This window comes from Macrobrachium rosenbergii, chromosome 5 (genome assembly GCF_040412425.1).
Source record: "Macrobrachium rosenbergii isolate ZJJX-2024 chromosome 5, ASM4041242v1, whole genome shotgun sequence".
NCBI lineage: Eukaryota > Metazoa > Arthropoda > Malacostraca > Decapoda > Palaemonidae > Macrobrachium > Macrobrachium rosenbergii.
The window spans coordinates 55,992,631-56,012,151 of NC_089745.1; the positions used below are offsets into that span (position 1 = coordinate 55,992,631).

At 37.7% G+C, this 19,521-nt stretch overlaps 1 protein-coding gene across 3 annotated transcripts in view; it reads right to left on the reverse strand.

The window, feature by feature from the left end:
* The window catches only part of LOC136838812 (regulator of microtubule dynamics protein 1-like), a 94,789-nt gene that overhangs the window by 53,332 nt on the left and 21,936 nt on the right, over window positions 1–19,521 (reverse strand). The window contains exon 1 of one of the 3 annotated variants that reach the window (XM_067104424.1): window positions 6,295–6,580. The exons of 1 other annotated variant lie outside the window; for it this stretch is intronic. In XM_067104424.1, the coding sequence (XP_066960525.1) occupies window positions 6,295–6,447 (153 nt within the window). In that variant the 5' untranslated portion in view covers window positions 6,448–6,580. Of the gene's footprint in view, window positions 1–6,294; window positions 6,691–19,521 lie in introns of those variants that run through there. One more of the 3 variants, XM_067104423.1, reaches the window with a different exon arrangement.

A 19,521-nucleotide genomic window follows, 5' to 3' on the forward strand; every position in this document is an offset into this window, starting at 1 on the left:
GAAAGATCCATGGTCTTCCAGTGTCAATTTACTAAGAATTTTCTATACTTGGTTCTGTTTAACATGGTCATGGTCAAAGTCATGGCAGAAACTCAGATTTCTTACTTGTGAATACATTGGCACCTCAACTTAGTGGATTTCGTTACTTAACAGACTTGTTCAAATTAAAAATGATAAAAATTTTTAATACCTGGCAGAGATATCTGGTAAGTATGATAGGGTTATTGGATGGTGGACTGAATGCACCTAAGAGGACGACCTCTCATCCTCAGAGAATAACTCACTATGCATGCTAGAGGACAGGTGAATTAATGAACTAAGGCTTTTCAGTTTGTGCCTGCGAAGGTGGACAGTGAACGAATGAGCGAACGCCACTGTATCAAGGATTATACTTTGATAGAGCCTATTGTGTTAATAGACTTCAGCAACTATGATTGTTTGTACAAGTGATTAAATTTTTATGCTTGATATGCATAATGTTTTGTGGACTGCCTAAAGTTTCTTGGTTATGCCACTGATACCTACTGTAACCTATGGTTTTCATTAATGATTTAAGCTTTAGTTCATTATATTACGCTGTCCAGTGTTCATGCAACATGGCCAACCCACAGATAAGAACTGATCTTTATAACCCCTCTAAAATTTCTGTTGAACTGTGGTTAAGTTTGCTGGAGGCAAATTTTGCTTATATATCAATATTTTTACAATGTTAAGGAATATATATTTTAAGCACCTAATTTACTGCATGCTAAATCTCATAATCTGAAAGCTTTGCTTAAAGCACATCAAGATGTAAAACCCACATATCAATGTAGTTTGTTTGCTTTCCAGCAAAGGAAGAACAAAACAGGCGAGTCATTACAAGAACTGTATGCTAATGTAAAGTCTTTGGCTAAAAACTGAGAGTTTCACTAGCAGTTTGATGCTTGTGTGAGAGATCAGTTGTCCATGTCTAGTGAGAGATCAGTTGTCCATGTCTATTTTGCAAAGTTAATGGCACTGAATTCAGATTTAAAGGCGATAACCTCCACCCAAATTTTGTAAAAGGTTTTGAACCCTGAAAAGGCTTTTGCTTCCAAGAAATCTATTCCAAAATAAGTTATATTGGTGCCAAGGAAATTGGTCTCATGTAAGCAATGTGGATACCTCATGAAAGTGTGAATTGTTGTTTTAAGAATTGTCTGGTAACCAGCGTAATGGAAAGAGAAAAACGAGTTTATAAGTTCATATGAAAGGTGACTACTATAATAGTGATGACCAAACAAATTGTGGATTTTCGTACTGTTGTTAGTACTATATCTGCAGACTGGGGTCTTGCATTAAGTTTAACCACTGATGATTGTAGGAAAAAATTAAATGCTTATGATGTAAAAAATGAAAAATCTTTTAAAGTAATTTGTATTTTTCCTAACATACAAACCCTCGGTCTTTACTTATGGGATTAACTTTCAGCAAGCTGGAAGTCTGGCCGTTAAACTTTTCCAAGGTTGGTTATGGTAACAGCTACTGATGGTAGATCGAAGCACAGCCTACCCAGTCGGTATACATTCAGTGCTATGCAGTTTACGTTTTGGCCCAGATAAGAGAATGACGGGTGGTGTGAGGTGGGCCCTTAATGTAAAGACCTCAGGTTTGTATGTTATGAAAAATGCAAATAATTTTTAAAATTTGTAATTTTTTACATCATAAGCATTTAATTTTTTCTTACAATAATCAGTGGTTAAACTTAATGCAAGACCCCAGTCTGCAGACATAGTACTAACAGCAGTACGAAAATCCACAATTTGTTTGTTCATCACTATACAAATACAAACATTCAGTCTTTACATATGGGAGCCTTGCTTTTGAAGGCAGGATTCCGAGTATCTCTGAACTGACTGGTAGTTCAGCTCACATGGGTACTCTCTTCCTGGTCATGAAAGAGCAAAGGAAGGCCATATCATGAAAGAGCAAAGGCAGGCCATACCTTTGATCCATTGAACAAGAGAGATGTTCAATCGTCAGACTTCTGGGCATTTCAAATTACAGGAATGTAATATCCTTGATTCGAAAAGGTTTGGATGAATCCACAATGTCGGAGACTATACAGCTAAGAATAACCAACTGGTTTGCTCAAAGTCAGTCCCTCTCTTCCCTTGCTAGAAAGACGGAAGGATTTGCATCTACTAATCCAAATAGTTAGATTTTAGATAGGATACTCAGCACACCAATCCAGCACGTGACGGCTCGTTCACTGTTCCTCTGCCAACTGGAAGAGGAAGGAAGACAGGAGAAAGGGAGGCCAGTCCTACACACACCTCCTTGCAGCTGTTAGAAGGTGTGTGCACCTTAGACGAGACGCAACCTGTCCCTCAAGAGCTGAGTGAACTAAATGACTTGTTGAGCATCCACCATCAATCCAAGGAAAAGGAGTCCAAGGACCTATAGGCAACGTCCTAAGGTAAAAGAGGATGAATGTGATCTGCACAATTACATTCCACCCTAGTACTCGACCGACAGGTTCTTCCTGAATGCGACGGACAGACCGATGCCCCTGGCCCCAGAAGATCTGGCCCGAAAAGCACTGATGTCCACCAAGAAGTTGCAGGGTACACTCATTTGATCATCTCACTAGTCTAGTCAGAGAAATTATAATTTGGACACCATTTCTCAGCCAACTCAAAGGTAACGAATGAGTTGTTAGCCCTGGGTTGAAAGTCTAGTCTTTACAGAGGCAACATAGACATCATACTGTCATTGACACCACAGGACCAAGGAAGTGGAATGATCCATCTCACCACACACTTTTGAAACATGGAGAATGACGAAAGGCATAAGCTTCCAGATGTAGATGGGTACCAAAGATGCGAGAAGACAGAACAGAACAGTGCCAACTTCAGTAAGTCAAGAGAGAAGGACCATGACCTTCTTTAGAGGCTGAACAAATCTAGAAGTCAAGGTGCCAAGATCAACTGTCGTTATCTCCTGACTTCAGTGAATAAATGTCGTAATGATATCCATCTTGCTTGGGATGTATGGCTGGCCACTGTACTGAATGTTCTTCTGTCTGAAGATTGTGTATTTGCACTGCAATAGAGCAGATGAAAGGACACTAGGACCTTTTGTTGACCATGGCACTACCATGGTGTCATTACTATCACACCAAGGAGTATCTATCTTGGATCTTGAGACTCCTGAAAGTCTAAAAAGAACTGTGCTTAAATCCCAAGAAAGGAAGTGTACGAGACTGCCGTCCTGGTTAATGTTCCTATGTACAAAAAGTCTCTGGAGGAGAATAGTGTAACCATGGCACTACCTTGGTGTCATTGCTATCAAAGGAGAGCCTATTTGGACACTGAGACTCCTGAAACTGTCTTAAGATCCACATAATACTCCCCTAAGGTTGTGGATCAACTGGTAATTACAGCAGCAGCAGCTACTGCTTACATCAAGACAAAAGAAATGGAGCTCCTACACACCGGCAAGGTGTTCGTAGACGTTCATCATAATGACTATCAAGTAAACCAGATTTTGTATAGTTGCAGGAAATAATAGTTCAAACTGGTGTGGCAAAGATTTGATGAGCAAGAGTGGTATCTACTTTATGGGTATTGATGCATTGCCTAGGGTAAATAACATTCATGGGAGTGTGGTGGATTTGTTTGATAGCTATGAAGTCTGTCCTAATAAACCCATTGTTGGTTCTGCTGCTCACAATAATGCTAAAAAAGAGTTTACTAAAAAATTCAATAATCACTGAACTGATCTATATCACTAAAAGCCATTAGCAGAGAATACTTTGCTTGTCTGGATAAAAGTCGATGATATCAAACCTGTTAGCTTTAGTGACTGGGCAGCCCACATTGATACTGTTAAGAAATCTGACAAAATCAGTTTGTACTTATGGTGACTTTAGGGAACTGAACTAGTGTATTGATTGTAATCAGTATCCATCACCTAAATCTGATAAAATTCTTGCCAAGATTGGTCAACAAAATTTTTCCCACTACTGTACAGATTTGAAAATTGCATACATTTACAAAAACCCACAGAGGAAGCAAGTCAAAATTATTTAGTGATAAATCCCCATAATGGTCTTTTTAAATTAAAAAGGTTGCCTTTTCATCTCTCTTCTTCCCCGGCCATTTCCTAGAGTTTTACTGCTAATTTGTTGAAAGATATTGATAGAGCATAGGCATATTTACATGACATCATTATCAGTAAAACTGAAGAACAGCATGACCTTAGGCTGTAGTCTTACAGATTTTCAAAGAGCATAATGTGAATCTTAATTTAAGAAACTGTTCACACAAGAGCCCAAATATATAAGGTGGGAGACACTGTCTTTGCTAGAAATTTTGGGAAGGGAGAGCCTTGGATTGAAGGTAAAATTTCAAAATTTCTGGGAGTGAACAATTCATAATTTTGGTAATATATTATGGAAGAGACATCATGATATGATCAATTAATGCCATGATTTACTGGTAATTTTTATAATCCACCTAAGGATTCACTTAGGCCTGCTGATTGTTTACCCCCAGTAGAGGTCTTCCTCCAACCAGAATGTAATGTTCCCATGACTCCAGAAGGTAGTTACACAATATCCCATGAAAAAATTACTTTTGGTGGTGATCAGATTTCTGAACATAATAATCCTAGAATGTCACATAGCCCAGTTTTCAGATCAAGTACAATTATTAAATCTCTGACAGATTAAATTTATAATGATTTATTTTTTATCTTATTATCGAGATAATTATTTTTTATAGGTTTTTTCCCTTTTTCTTGAGTATTTTTCATTTAAGAGGGATGACCGCAAAGTGTGTTGTATGATTGTGCTTGTGGATGTGTGCTTCCTCTGTTTTGGCAGGGTTGCGTAAAAACTGAGATGGCTGATGGCTGCCACATTGTACTTCAGAAATAAAGTATTATGGAGCACTGGTTAATCAATGGCCACAACATTTTCATCAATTTACAGTCAATACCTTGGTAGACATCATTACCTTAGGTAAGAGGTAAAGGGATGCTTGTTTTAGTTCAAGAAAAGGATGGCATTTGCTGGTTAATTACCTACAGATAGTACTGGACCTTTCAAACATTTGATAACCCACCTAACCTTATTCTGACATCACTTTGTGAAGACTGTTTCATGTGCTGCAGCTATTTTTTTGAAATTGGAAATTGTACCATCTGGGATTATTTGGTCAGAACTATAATTCAAGAGGGGAAAATTAGCCACTTATCAACAGTTTGGATGTATGCAAGCTCTGAATATGATCTACCTATGAGTTATGACGATTTAAATAGGAAACAGACTGCAATACAGTATTTCTGCCAGTTTATGATTTTGACCACTTTCACAAGAAAATATTTTGTATTTGGTTGTATTTAGTTTCTGTTATTAGAATTAGGTTATCAATTCTAGATTTGTTAAACTGGTTTTTGTGGTAGTTTTGAGTATGGTTTCCATAAATCTGACTTTCACTTCCATGCAAAACGGTTGGTTTTTCTATTACAGTCCCCCTAAATCTAGCTTAGGTTTGTGGGGGAAGTTCACCCTCTGCCCAGGTCAGGTCAGATTGGGGTGGGAGGGGGGTACAGCTGGTAAAAGACCCCGGTCAGAAAGGGATCCTGTGCCCTAGGTCAGGTTAAGTTAAGAGTGCATCCCTACAGTCATGCTTAATCAATTTTTGGGTTAGTCACTGATGACACACATGAGCTACGTATTTCTTTGACAGATTATGTTGTGATTTGTGCATTTCTACCATTCTGTCTTGTGCGCAGGGATGCTGTGGTGCTTAATTAACCTCATTTGATGTTTTTATGGGTTTCTAAAAAAAGTAGCCAAATCAACTTATTCCATTGTTTTTTGAATATCCAAAAATATCCACAACTTAATAAGGCCCTATTCTGTAGCATTACTAAACTGGTACTTAGTGCATGTATATTAAGCTATTACACTTGCAGGGTTATCATAGGCTTGAGTTTATCTGCTTATCGACTACATTATTGTAACATACAAGAATAATGAAACCCAGTCTTTTAGCTAAAATCAAACATCTTATATGGCCTATCAGCACTAGGTACTAGGATGAAATGCTGAGGCACCATGGGATTACTGATTCTGCAGTTAGGCTTACGTGAATAAATAGCATCGACAAAAAGGCCTACCCTATTCCTAAAATAGCGTAGGCCTATCCGTAGGTGGCGCATAGGCCTAAATACAAGTTGCCTTCTGTTGCTTTGAACACAAATGGTCTCAACTTAGTACCCAATGGGCAATGACAATACCCAAAACAGGTTACAACAACTTACCAATCTGCCGGTCAACCTTGAAGCATGGGAGGTATTTGACCTCAAGCAAGCACCAGAGAGTCTCTGGGATCTTGTAGTATGAAGTCCATATCTGCCTGAATTCCTCAACACACGAGCTGAAGAATTAAAGAAAACCCTGCCAATGCCAATCATGTTGCTAACAGCACTTGCTTCAACTTGTCCGAGAATACAACTTGAGTGGAGCGACAATGAACTGTGTGCTTGGTACAGACTCTGAGACCGAGTGGCACTGGCAACTAGCAACTTTGGTTTGGTCTTTGGCAACTTCGGCAAGTGTTAAAATCAGCTGTTCAAAGTTCATGGCAAAGATATAAAGTGTATCTAGATTGGATAAAAAATCACTTTACATACACCATCTTGCAAAGAGACTGCAGTGATTCTGTACAACACGACAGTTAATTTATCACGGGATTTATCGAGTATTACAACAATACAATGCATATACTTGTACCATATTAGAGTAATATATATATATATATATATATATATATATATATATATATATATATATATAGTAATAAATGTGGTATTATTGTATATATATTTAATATATATAGTAACAACTCGATACTGGAATTTATTGTTGTGCTCCTACGTCTTCTTAATATGCTTATAACGAAAATCATACTAAATCTATTGCAAATTTACTGTTGCAACATATTTACAGCCTTTTGTTTATGTTTTAACATTCATTCCCACGAGGCTGGTACACGGCGCTTATGGGAGTGGTTGTGGTACTATGGTACAAAACAAGCTCTTGTGGGAGTGGTTAAGGTTTAGAGTAAAAATGTATAAATGAACAGTGCATACGTAACATGCTTTATTAAAACATAAGCTAAACGCATTTTAAAGCTATAATTACCACAACTCTAAATTAATACTTGTACATGAATGCTATTTCAAGCAGACTGCTTAAAGGATTGCTTTTAAAGGGCATGCTGACAAGCTACACGAATTCAAATAATTCTTTTTTTTATTTTCCTGCTCTATCTCTGGAGGGTCATGAGAACTGACTGACCGGGAGTTTATTAACCCTGAAGTGGTGCGGGACCTGTTTAAGCCGTTAACAAGTAAGTAACTTATGATGTTTTGAAAATACAGCATCCATGCCGTGTAGTTTTTTCAACATTGGACGTTTCCCTTGACAACAAGAGGTGGCCCTACAAATAGAGAGAGAGAGAGAGAGAGAGAGAGAGAGAGAGAGAGAGAGAGAGAGAGAGAGAGAGAGAGAGAGAAACATAACGTCGATCGTGGCCTATTCATCCATGAATGAATCGAGGATGAGCCGCGGTACATGATTCCTTACACCATCAGCCACTTCGTACAGTCAACCAGAAGCTCATTTGCAATATAACACGATAAACAAACCAGTTCTCTTCGCCCAATAATGTTTCGGTTTTCACGTCAGACCTGTTCGAAATATGATCCTCATTACAAAAGTCACCGAAAAACGTTTGCAATTTTCAGTAAATCCATAAGTGCTTTCGAAGACCTTCAAAATTATTGCCCTGAAAATTTGCCTGATGAACAAATTAAAGTTTCTTATTGCTTGAAGCTGTTAATATCGAAATATGTAAGATACCTGCACATACATACGTTACGGGAAATTAATATATTGATAAAACGGTTAAAGCTGCAATTAATATAACTAGATCAAACCATACTGTCCGTGATTCATCACCATCTCTAAAACTCATCATCGTAAGTAAATGGCGTCTTCGAGGAATAATGAAACTGGCAAAAATAAATTAAAACTGATTAGACCCACTGTCGGACTGAGGTGTTCCCCATTGAAGAGAGAGAGAGAGAGAGAGAGAGAGAGAGAGAGAGAGAGAGAGAGAGAGAGAGAGAGAGAGCCACATTAAAACAATACTGTTCCATTTTCGAACAGGTCCAACGAAGGAAATTTTGTTAGAATAATCAGTATTTTTAGTTTATCCCATTGTTGAATTTTTAAGAGTTGTAATTTATCACATAAGATCTGATATTTTCAGTAAGAACAGGCCCTTCTGGCCAACTCTATTAGAGTTATGAATGTCAACTCAGTGGTATGGTCAAACTCCTTTCGTCTCTGTCCTTCCCACATGGCCAAACCATAAAAAAATATTTGCTCCATCCTTTCACCTCTGCTAACTTTTATTAACCACTAGTACTTATCTCCACATTTCTCAACCCTTCTATTCTTTTACACCAGATATATTATGCAAACTTTTCATTTCAACAGCTTCAAAGTTTTTCTGTCATTCCCATTTCACCTTAAAGGAGAGCTGGCTCAACATTCCCTTCTTACATTTCCACCTTAGCTTCCATAAATATTCCAACTCTTTTGCAAGCTCCCAGTTACCTTTCTTGTTTCTCCTTATCCTGTAACTCACCTCTTCCCTCATCCTACCATCATCCATTCTGTTTACTGTTAGATAAACATGCAAATCACCCCCTATAATCCATGTTAGCATTCATAACCCCATCATCCTGCTTCTTTTACCAACATAACCTTACTCTGACTTACACACACACACACACACACACACACACACACACACACACACATATATATATATATATATATATATATATATATATATATATATATATATATATATATATATATATATATATATATATATGTCGGCAACGTGAACATATATAGGTCGGCAACGTGACCTCCTTGTGGTTATGGTGACGCGGGTTCGTTTCCCGCGACCGGGCATCACAGCCACTTCAATTTCTTGCGCTTGGATCTTACGGCTTTGTAGTGACACGCATATCCAAAAAAGCGCGAAGAATTCGAGAAGTTAAGAGGGCATTGTGGCTATTACAATTAGATATGTATCTGGTAGAAATGACCAGTAGATTCTACATATATATATATATATATATATATATATATATATATATATATATATGTGTGTGTGTGTGTGTGTGTGTGTGTGTGTGTGTGTATGTAGATGTATATATATCAGTTGTATTCTTCACATATACCAGGATGAAATATATCGACGTACTCCACAGAGAAAGAGAGGAACTACATGTTTTCATTTTTTCCCAACAGTTTCGCCCTCATTCAGGCCTCTTCCTGGGAACTTTGAAGTTCCCGGAAGAGACCTAATGGAGAGCGAAGCTGTTGGGAAAAATTAAGATATGTAGTTCCTTTCTTCCTCTGCGGTTTCTCCTTCGTTTTTCATTGTGGAGTACATCTAAATATATATATACATATATATATATATATATATATATATATATATATATATATATATATATATATATATATATATATATATACTGTATATATAATATATACATATATGTACATGTATTATACATACAAACACACACACACACATATATATTATATATATGGACGCCATTCTTTGCCAGTGTCCCTTTTACAAATAATACAGCGTTATATACCCAAGTCAAACCACTAATAAGACGACACTGTCCGGCCAAAAATGTCAATTAACTACAAAGATTCCATTGGCAATCGGCTCCTATTTTAGGAACAAGGACAAAGTGAATCCCTTTTTGACATCTAATGAGGTCTATTTATTTTCGTGTCCCAGATGTACTATGGGAAATTATGTTGGGGCCTCTTGATGTCTTCTTAAGTATAACTTAGTTTAACCAGACTACTGAGCTGATTAACAACTTATTTTACGTGGCTGAGAACCAATTGGTTACCTAGCAACGGCACCTACAGCTTATTGTGGAATCCGAACCACATTATAACGAGAAATGAATTTCTATCACCAGAAATAAATTTCTTTAATTCTTCACTGGCCGGTCGGAGAATCGAGCGCAGGCCCAGCAGAGTGCTAGCCGAAAACGATACCAACCCGTCCAGTGAGGAACAGAACAATAGTTCCAAAACTGAACAGTCAGACTAGAGCTCTCCCTCTGTATTTGACATGACCATACTTACTTGGGATATTGTCTTCTTCCCTTTGTTCGACGTGATATTTTTCTCTGCGTTTTTCGTCTTGTATATTTTTTTTACTGTATTTGTATGTTACTGGTTTTAGGATGCGTCGTTTTTACTCTACTCTAAATGTTTTTGTATTTTTACATCTGTGATATGGGGCAAGGCCCTGAAACGTCGCTAAAAAAAAAAAAAGCTGTATAGTTCCATAAGACGACTCCCTTGTTTCCTTGCAGTACCCATCAAGGTCTAGTGCATTCTCTAGATTTTGTTACGTATCTCCCACGGCTGGTGCTTTTCGCTTTTATATATGTTTACACACACATATATATATATATATATATAATATACATATATATATATATATATATACACATATATATATATGTATGTATATACACATATATATATATATATACAGTATATATATATATATATATATATATATATATATATATATATATATATATATATATATATATATATATACATATACATACATACATACATATATAAGCGAAAAGCACCAGCCATGGGAGATACGTAACAAAAAATCTAGAGAATGCACTAGACCTGATGGTATTTTTTGGAACTCGGTAAGAAATTGGGAATAACTACTGATTAACGCAAGCATGATGGTTAGGAAAGGCAGGTGATATTTAGATGAATGATAATTATAATGATACTAAGTGAGAGTGGAAGTGGGAGCCCATACATATATATATATATATATATATATATATATATATATATATATATATATATATATATACTGTATATATATAGTCCCTCTTTCACTCTCACTTAATATCATTATAATTATCATTCATCTAAATATCACCTGCCTTTCCTAACCATCACACTTGAGTAAATCAGTATTTATTCCCTAATCCCTTACCGAGTTCCCAAAGTGAAGAGAACAGGTTGATGAAAAGTCATTAGCTTTAAGGTCAGTTAGTTGTGTGTGAGAGAGAGAGAGAGAGAGAGAGAGAGAGAGAGAGAGAGAGAGAGAGAGAGAGAGAGAGAGAGAGAGTTACTGATACTCTGATATGTTTTGGTAGAATTTATTTCTGGTGATAGAAATTCATTTCTCGGTATAATGTGGTTCGGATTCCGCAATAAGCTGTAGGTCCCGTTGCTAGGTAACCAACAGGTTCTTAGCCACGTAAAATAAGTCTAATCCTTCGGGCTAGCCCTAGGAGAGCTGTTAATCAGCTCAGTGGTCTGGTTAAACCAAGGTATACGTAACTTAACTTATTTGCAGAGTTACAGGCACAAGAACATTATAGACAACACTCAATACCTTTCGGTGGAAATTTTCGTCAATACTACATGATTAGGAACGCTAAAGGTGGAAGAAAAATACGAATTCCTAAATTTCCCTCCAGTGCAATCCATGTATTCTTACTGGACCGGCCAAGTGCAAATTCCACAGGCCTGGCTGATTACTGCGTGTTTTTTATTTGTCTCTTGTTAGGCATTAACTGACATAATGCTCATATGGACTTTTACGTACCCATACAATTGATGAGGTTCAAAATGTCGTTGAGGAAATGAGAATTAAGTTGCCACTATTGCATGTTCAACTGAAATTTGATGCATGATGCCGCTGCTGCCGGATTGAGACACTAGAATATTGTTTTCTCTCTCTCTCTCTCTCTCTCTCTCTCTCTCTCTCTCTCTCTCTCTCTCTAACTTTGCTTTTATAAGTTCTTCAACTATGTAAGTGTCCCTTTAAGCTCATGACATGAAAATAGCTGTAATAGACTGTTTACATTGGAAAATTTGGCGTTTTGTATATTTAAAAAAAAAAATACCAACTTTAACATCATTTTGTTAAACGATCTCATTTTCCTTATATAATAATTTGTTATGTGCAATTCATAAAAATATTTCTGAAATTTTCTCAGAGACTTTATACAGCGACTCAGCTAGTTGATAAGTCATGAGGTCCACGCGTGGACTCTTGAACCACTTTACACATTATAATACATTTCAAGGCAAGGATTCGTTCTAGCACATAACCAGCTAAATCCAAATCCAACCAACGAACCTTAAGGCATTCTTGAATCCCAGGCTGATGAACCGGCTAGGGCGATGACAATGCCAAAAACCCTCTTGGGAGACAGGGAATACAGACATGAAATTAGACTCAGTCAGAGTGAGTGTGCAACAAAATTGTAAGGCAATGTTTACTCTATTTATAGCAGTTAGCACTTGGTGGCGGTAGTGTTTTCCATCGTATTTCTTAATGCCCATGTGACACGGCATTTATTAGTTATTATTATTATTATTATTATTATTATTATTATTATTATTATTATTATTATTATTATTATTATTATTACTACATAGAAAGCAGTGATATTATTATTTCCAACATATTTTGAAGGATTTTGAACTTAACTAACTTCCATGACTTCGAAGATAAAGCTTCAAAATCTTAAATTCAAGCGAACTTTGCTGGGTGAACAATATTTCCGAAGTTTCACTTAGTACTGAAGAGGTCCCTAACTTGGGGAAAAAACGCCCCCGGCTTATAATTACCACTACAATATTGATTCATTGCTTTGTTTTTGTCAGTCTATATCGATAAGTTCTAGTGCTCAAGTCTGAAAAATTTTGTCTCTTCAATAATTAATTACTATTGTTACTTAATGGTACAAGACGGTGATAACCGAAACATGAGTGGACTGAGCTGTACTTTTCCTCTCTCTCTCTCTCTCTCTCTCTCTCTCTCTCTCTCTCTCTCTCTCTCTCCGCTTCAGGAGAGGCAAACGATAAACCCTGATAAGATGGGTGAATTTATTACTTACGCGTCAGCTAAAGCCCGAAAGGACGCTGCAAGCACCCTTTAGTAATGCCTGCAGTGCATCGCCTGATGTTCACTGCTAGCACTGCCCTCCTGCGGGTCTGTTGTTGATCGTAGCCTTCTAAAACCATTGGTAGCCTCCTTCATCTTCGACAGATTATTAATTTCTCCAAGAAAATTCTCGATTGAATTCTCACATAAAGATGAAAGCAGAATTAATCCTCGGCTACTGATGCATAATGTGTTTATCTCTTCGAAGAGTCCCATTCACCGGTAGTGTTTATAATTCTATATTACTGATATTCCAAAGCTTTTACTCGTGTTTCATCACTTCAGCTGGTCTAACTCACGAGCTTAATGTTTTAAGAGTTTTCATGTCTCTTCTTTCAACTACAGTGCATTTCAGGGCCGTGTCTAATAGGTTTTCGTCGATAAAATCTTTATAAAGTATCGGATATGGATCGTATTTTGGTAATAGCTATTTGAAGCCAAAGCCTAATTGGCAAAAATATGCAGTGATGTCTAATGTTGATAATTAAGGCACTTATCAGATGTTGGTAGTAGTAGTAATAGCAATAGTTTCAACTCCGTCAAGCTTAGACAAAATCTCTAACAATTTCTTTATTGATTTACTTTGACTGTACAGATAAAAATTTTTAGATTATCGTCAATTTATAGTATATTATCATAAAATTTCGATAATTATCGCATATCCTACTCAAGGTATTGCTTATTGTACAAGAGTGTCATATACCTGTTTTTCTACGATCATTATCATACTACTGGGAAGCCTGCTATTACGTCTGATGTCATAGTTTACGTCACAACTAGCCTATCTGTGGGTGCTTACTAGATTTAGCCAAGTTTCCCTTTAAATTTCTTTGATTAACTCTGATAAGTGCCTTAATTATCAACATTAGACATTACTGCGTATTTTTGCCAATTAGGCTGTGGCTTCAAATAGCTATTTCCAAAATACGATCCATATCCGATACTTTATAAGGATCTTATCGACGAAAACCTATTAGACACGGTCCTGAAATGCACAGTAGTCCGGTTGGATTTACCACATCCTTACTGATGCCCTGCATAGTGCTTTCTGTATTGAAGTATTTGTTGTTTTCAGAACACTGCAGTTTTCATAACAACCACCTCTTACATTTTGCCCGGCCAACTAGGGGATCTTGTTTATCTGTTCCTTCTTTAATAATCCGGTGGCGGTTACCCAAATTTTCATCAGTCATCATTTCTAATTTTCTCTTCATTGTTTCGTTTCTTACTAATGGATTCTCACTGATAGTCTCGTCTCTCTTAAATCTTATCCACGAATTATTTCGTTCTCATCCGTTTGGTACCCTTCCTTTTTCCTGTCGCGCGCCCGTACGAAAGCACTACTTGCACGTGCATGGACAAAGAAACTTTCTCCACACACACCCGCATAGTAGGCTCACTTACAAACCATACTATCTTCATTCTCTGTGGACACAGACATACATGCCTTCTACACACACTCGAAACCAAGTTCCAAACCAGCGCTGCTGTTGTCTGAAAGTAAGCTGACCTCATGCCAGCACGGGCTCTTGCTCCTGACGTAGCCCTTGCCAAAGCAAAACCCTCCGGGATCATTTGCGGAAAACGACACGTTCTACACACGCATGTACACACTAACAGAATAACATACATGCATACATACCTACAGATTTAACATTCGATGCAATGTATTAATCTTCAGCTGTGTTTAACGAAATCACATTTTTGCATGCCGTTGCTTACTCATGTACCTAAGCCGTTATTCAAATTTTAGTCAATGAACAAAGGTATATGTACGAATAACATCCGTTGATAACACGAAGTAAATGAAGAGAGTAACAATAATAGAAAAAGAAAATATGATAAGTCCCGTGAATGTTTCAATATTCCCGTCTTTTCAAAAAATTAAACAATCTTATGAAAATCACTAACTTGACTACATGAGGTATAGTAACGTTTGTTTTCATCGAATCATCGGCAACTAACCTTATAGTGATCTGTATGTGTATGAGAAAAAATACCGTATGAATTGTTTCACTTCTTTAGTGAGTTGTCAGTTACAAGTATACACACACACACACACACACACACACACACACACACACATATATATATATGTATATATATATATATCAAACAACGTACTCATAATGTTTTCCTCGTGCCAAGTTTCGGGAATCGAACTCTGGTCTATCCAGCAGTGAACTGGACAAGGTACCACTTGCGCTACGGGACGAGAGAGAGAGAGAGAGAGAGAGAGAGAGAGAGAGAGAGAGAGAGAGAGAGAGAGAGAGAGTAACAGTTCTAATTTCACACCGCTCGATGTATCACGTCCTGTACTTTTCCGACCGGCCAGCATTCGTGAACAAACACAGGACATACTCTGGGAACAATAGTTTTATTCTTCTTTTGTGTGATGTCATGTTCCAGCATATTGCACGTGGGCATGGCGGACTGTCTTTCCCCTGGTATCTGATTCTTTTTCGACCTTTTGAGTAGTAGTCGTATAGAAGGTGTATTGTTATTCGACGTCTTTGTTGACGAGTATGTGGCTATTTTCTATTCGACTCTGTCGCGGTGTTTCGGATTTCAGAATCGGTTATGCGTTGGCCTACCTTTTTCTGGGGCTGACTTTTTACTCTTGAATGACTGGGTGAAGAACGTTGTTTTGTGCGTCGTCCGTTATAGGCTATAGTATATGATTTGCCTTGAAAAATCATACAAAAGACCGGGAACACTGGTCAGTAAATCACTTACGTTATATTGAAAGTAAGTACCAAAAACAAAATCACGAATTGAAAGCCTGCAAAATTCTTACAGACAACTTCATAACGTATATTTTGATCTTAATCAATATTAACCCAATTCGCTTTCGAGTGAGAACCACAACAAAATCAGAACACTCAGGCTTCAGTACGTGAAATTTAATGTGATTAGAAACTCATGGCTTGGCTTTAGCATTGTCAGTTACCTAAAGCTCCACAATGACCTCAAGTCATAATGCCTCAAGATATCAATCGAAAAGGCACTGATAGGAGCATTACCGCCACGTAAAAGTTAATGAGGTTGTCCGGTATATCTTGTATGAGCTCATTTGAGTAAAACTTTCATTTTATTTTTATTTTAGCTTAAATAAGCAACGCCTTTGCCTAATAAAGAGTGGCTTTAAAGGTAATTAGAAATCCCCCTCTTGCATTCACCATGTAGCTTCTGAGTGAAAGGGCCTCGTAAAAAAAAAGGGGGGATACATTAGAATGCTGAAGTGTTTCTGGTAACCCTTCCAGTATCATCATTCGAACTTCCTAAAGACAGGGAGTAAACACGTAAAATCTGTACAATAAACCTACCCATGTTTCGCATGAACTTCCTTTAGTTACATGTATAATAATAATAATAATAATAATAATAATAATAATAATAATAATAATAATAATAATAATAATAATAATAATAAAGCTGGTGGACAGATGGAAATCGTCTGCTTCGTGTGCTCTATTAATTCAAGTCGAGGTATAATACAAAAAAAAAAAGATGTATAGTATTTGTTTACAGGCGTGTCTGTGAGCACGATGAGGGCGAGGTCCTCCTACGTCATTTATGGATAGCGATTTGGGATTACTTTATTCAAGACTGTATCATTCGTCGATCACATCACAGTTGTATATCTAATTTAAACTCTTTCCTTGGGAATCGCAGTTACTTAATCTTAAATCCTTAGAATAATAGCTATACGCGCATTAATAATTCTACAAAGACACGGTAAAACAATCTGCAGCTATATATCTCCTTCTTGTTTAAATATCCTTCCACTTACGTACCTTCCACCTCGTCCAAAATCGACATTCTTGAGGTGATGCACATAAGCGGACCATCCCTTATCACCCACAAAACAAGCATGGTATTAACAGACAAGTATTATAAGCAGTGACCTTGGTCCTTGGTGAGCACTCTCACGAACCAAGCTCTTTTCAACATGAAGCAAAATCTCTTATTCATTTTGGGGGGAGGGGGTCCACCTTACAACAAAATGTCATAAACACTGTCATATACATACAGTATATGCGACGGACGACAGACTTTTATGTGACAAGATCAAAGACAGGCACGAGTCATTGGACTAGACGAATCTACTGACTTGTCTGAAACAGTTTCAAACCTCACTGTCACAGACATCAATTCCGCACTTCATGATTCACTGTTCGACATGCCCATGAGCAAAGAGGAGTTTTTTAACTGCAATAGCTTTCGCGGTCGATCTAAGTAGTAGCTCCGCGCCGGCTTTTTCCTTCTAACTTGACTTTTTCTACAGTTTTTTGGTTGCTAATTATGGATTTACCTTCAATTTTTGTCGCACGAGTGTAATTAACCTGTAATTAACCCCTGAAGTCCATCCAACAAGGGGTTTCCATACCCGATCTTCACGAGACAGAGTACCGGTACGTCTGTTTCGAACGGTTCATATCCCGCCCGGCAAGTGCAATAACTTGTTAACGTATGGGTACCGCCCGCCTGGCCCAGTACTAAACACGGCGAAGGGACGTTCCATTTGGCCGACAACAAATGCACCGCCAGTATCAGAAGCCCTAAAAGTGTAGAAAAAACCAGTTTCCAAGATAATAACAGGCGCGGAGCTAATACTTAGAATTACCGCTTTTGCACTAAAGTTATGTGAAATGAAAGCACAGATTTTGGGTACATCCAGGCCTTACCAAACAGGGAACGTGATGATATTGGTTTGTTGATTGGTTACCCCATGACCTCCAAGTCAACGACTGAGTGTCATCCAAACTAGTGTATCATACAATTATCCAAAATTTATCAGAGGCTCGTTTTCCACTGACGGTCGCTGACTTATTTTGAACCTGTCTGTTATATGTTCAATAAGTTGCCGATATGAGTTTACAACATGTTTTACTAGTGTGGACGCACCATTACCAAATTCGGCGGATGTTTCTTCGTTCAAACTACAGTTTGAGAATAGAACAGAATCAAAAGAGCAAAAGATATCATCATTTGTGACCCATTTCTTGTTCCGTAACAACAGGTTCTGTAGATATAATGAGAACGAAGATTTCGGATGCCACTTTTCATGTGCTTGGGAAGCATCTGAAAATATATGGGAATATGTGCAACAAAAGCAGCATTATTTGCGAAAAGCAATTCTGTTACAATAAAATCGACGATTTTCTCTCTTGCTTTGAAATTTTCAAGTATCGAACTATCATTCGTTCTTTCTAAAATATAAATAGACTCAGCCTTCGTTATCTTCAAGTGCGTTATGTCACACCTAAGAAAAATATACACTGAACAATGCTGGCGACCGCACTCATCAGCGAAGAGCCAAAATTTAGAACTTTACACAGATTTCCCCGGGAAGAATAAGATAACACTGGGCAATGAGAGGGAAATGTTGAAAGGGCACAGATAAGAGTGAATTGACAACTGATGCACAAGAACAGGAGCTACAATGGACGCGTCCTGTGGAGAGTGGAAAGATAAACGCTACCATAAAAAGGGGATGAATTGGGAAAGACAAGGGAAGGTGCTGCTGAAATGAACAGTTCCGAAAGAGCCAGAAAAGCGCAGGGAAAAAGATGGAAGGAGCAAAAATATGGAAGATATGGTTACCTACCAGGGAAAAGAGGGAATGCGCAAGAAGAGACAGAAGAGGAGAGACGAGAAAGGACATGTTACATAAATACAACAGATACATCGCAGACAAAGCTAAAGCAAGGAGCTGATGAAACAACGAAATGTTGCGCTGAATTCGCTTTGGCCACAAGGAAGTCAGGCCCCGAAAAGACTTCCTAGAAATAAATTGCCCCACAAATCCTGCAAAAGACTGGTCAAAAATAGAATCGAACGAGGAAAAGATGAGCGAGAAGAGAGAGAGGGAAGTCGAAGATGAAAAGTGACAGGTATGGGATCAAAAGGAGGTATCCGTTCTAAATATGGAAAGCTCTGCCAAAGAAGGGAATAAATTAACTTCACCTTATAATGGAGTTACATGAACAAGACGCATAACTGATAAAATTACCAGTGCCTATGTGTAACGAGGAAAGGGGGAATTGTTATAGCCTTATAAAGACAAAAGCAATGGAAATAACTAAGGGAGTTGCATATATATAATCTAATTCGGCTTGACGTAAGGGGTGGAGTACAAGACACTGAGGATTCATTTTAACCACCTCAAAGAAAGGCCAAAAACTTCGGCATAAGATGCTCGCTGTCTTTACAACAGGTATCAAAACAGTAGCAAGGAAGAGCTATAGAAGCTGACTCTGGAAGAATGCATTTGAATTACAGAAACATACTCAAATCTATAAACTACGGTTAGAAGCTGGAAGGTGTGTTTACAAGAGGGTCTAGCACTATGCCAGTTCCAATACCACGATAGGCGTGGTTACAAGGCACGTGCAAGGAGGTGGGTTAAGATGCATGTTTC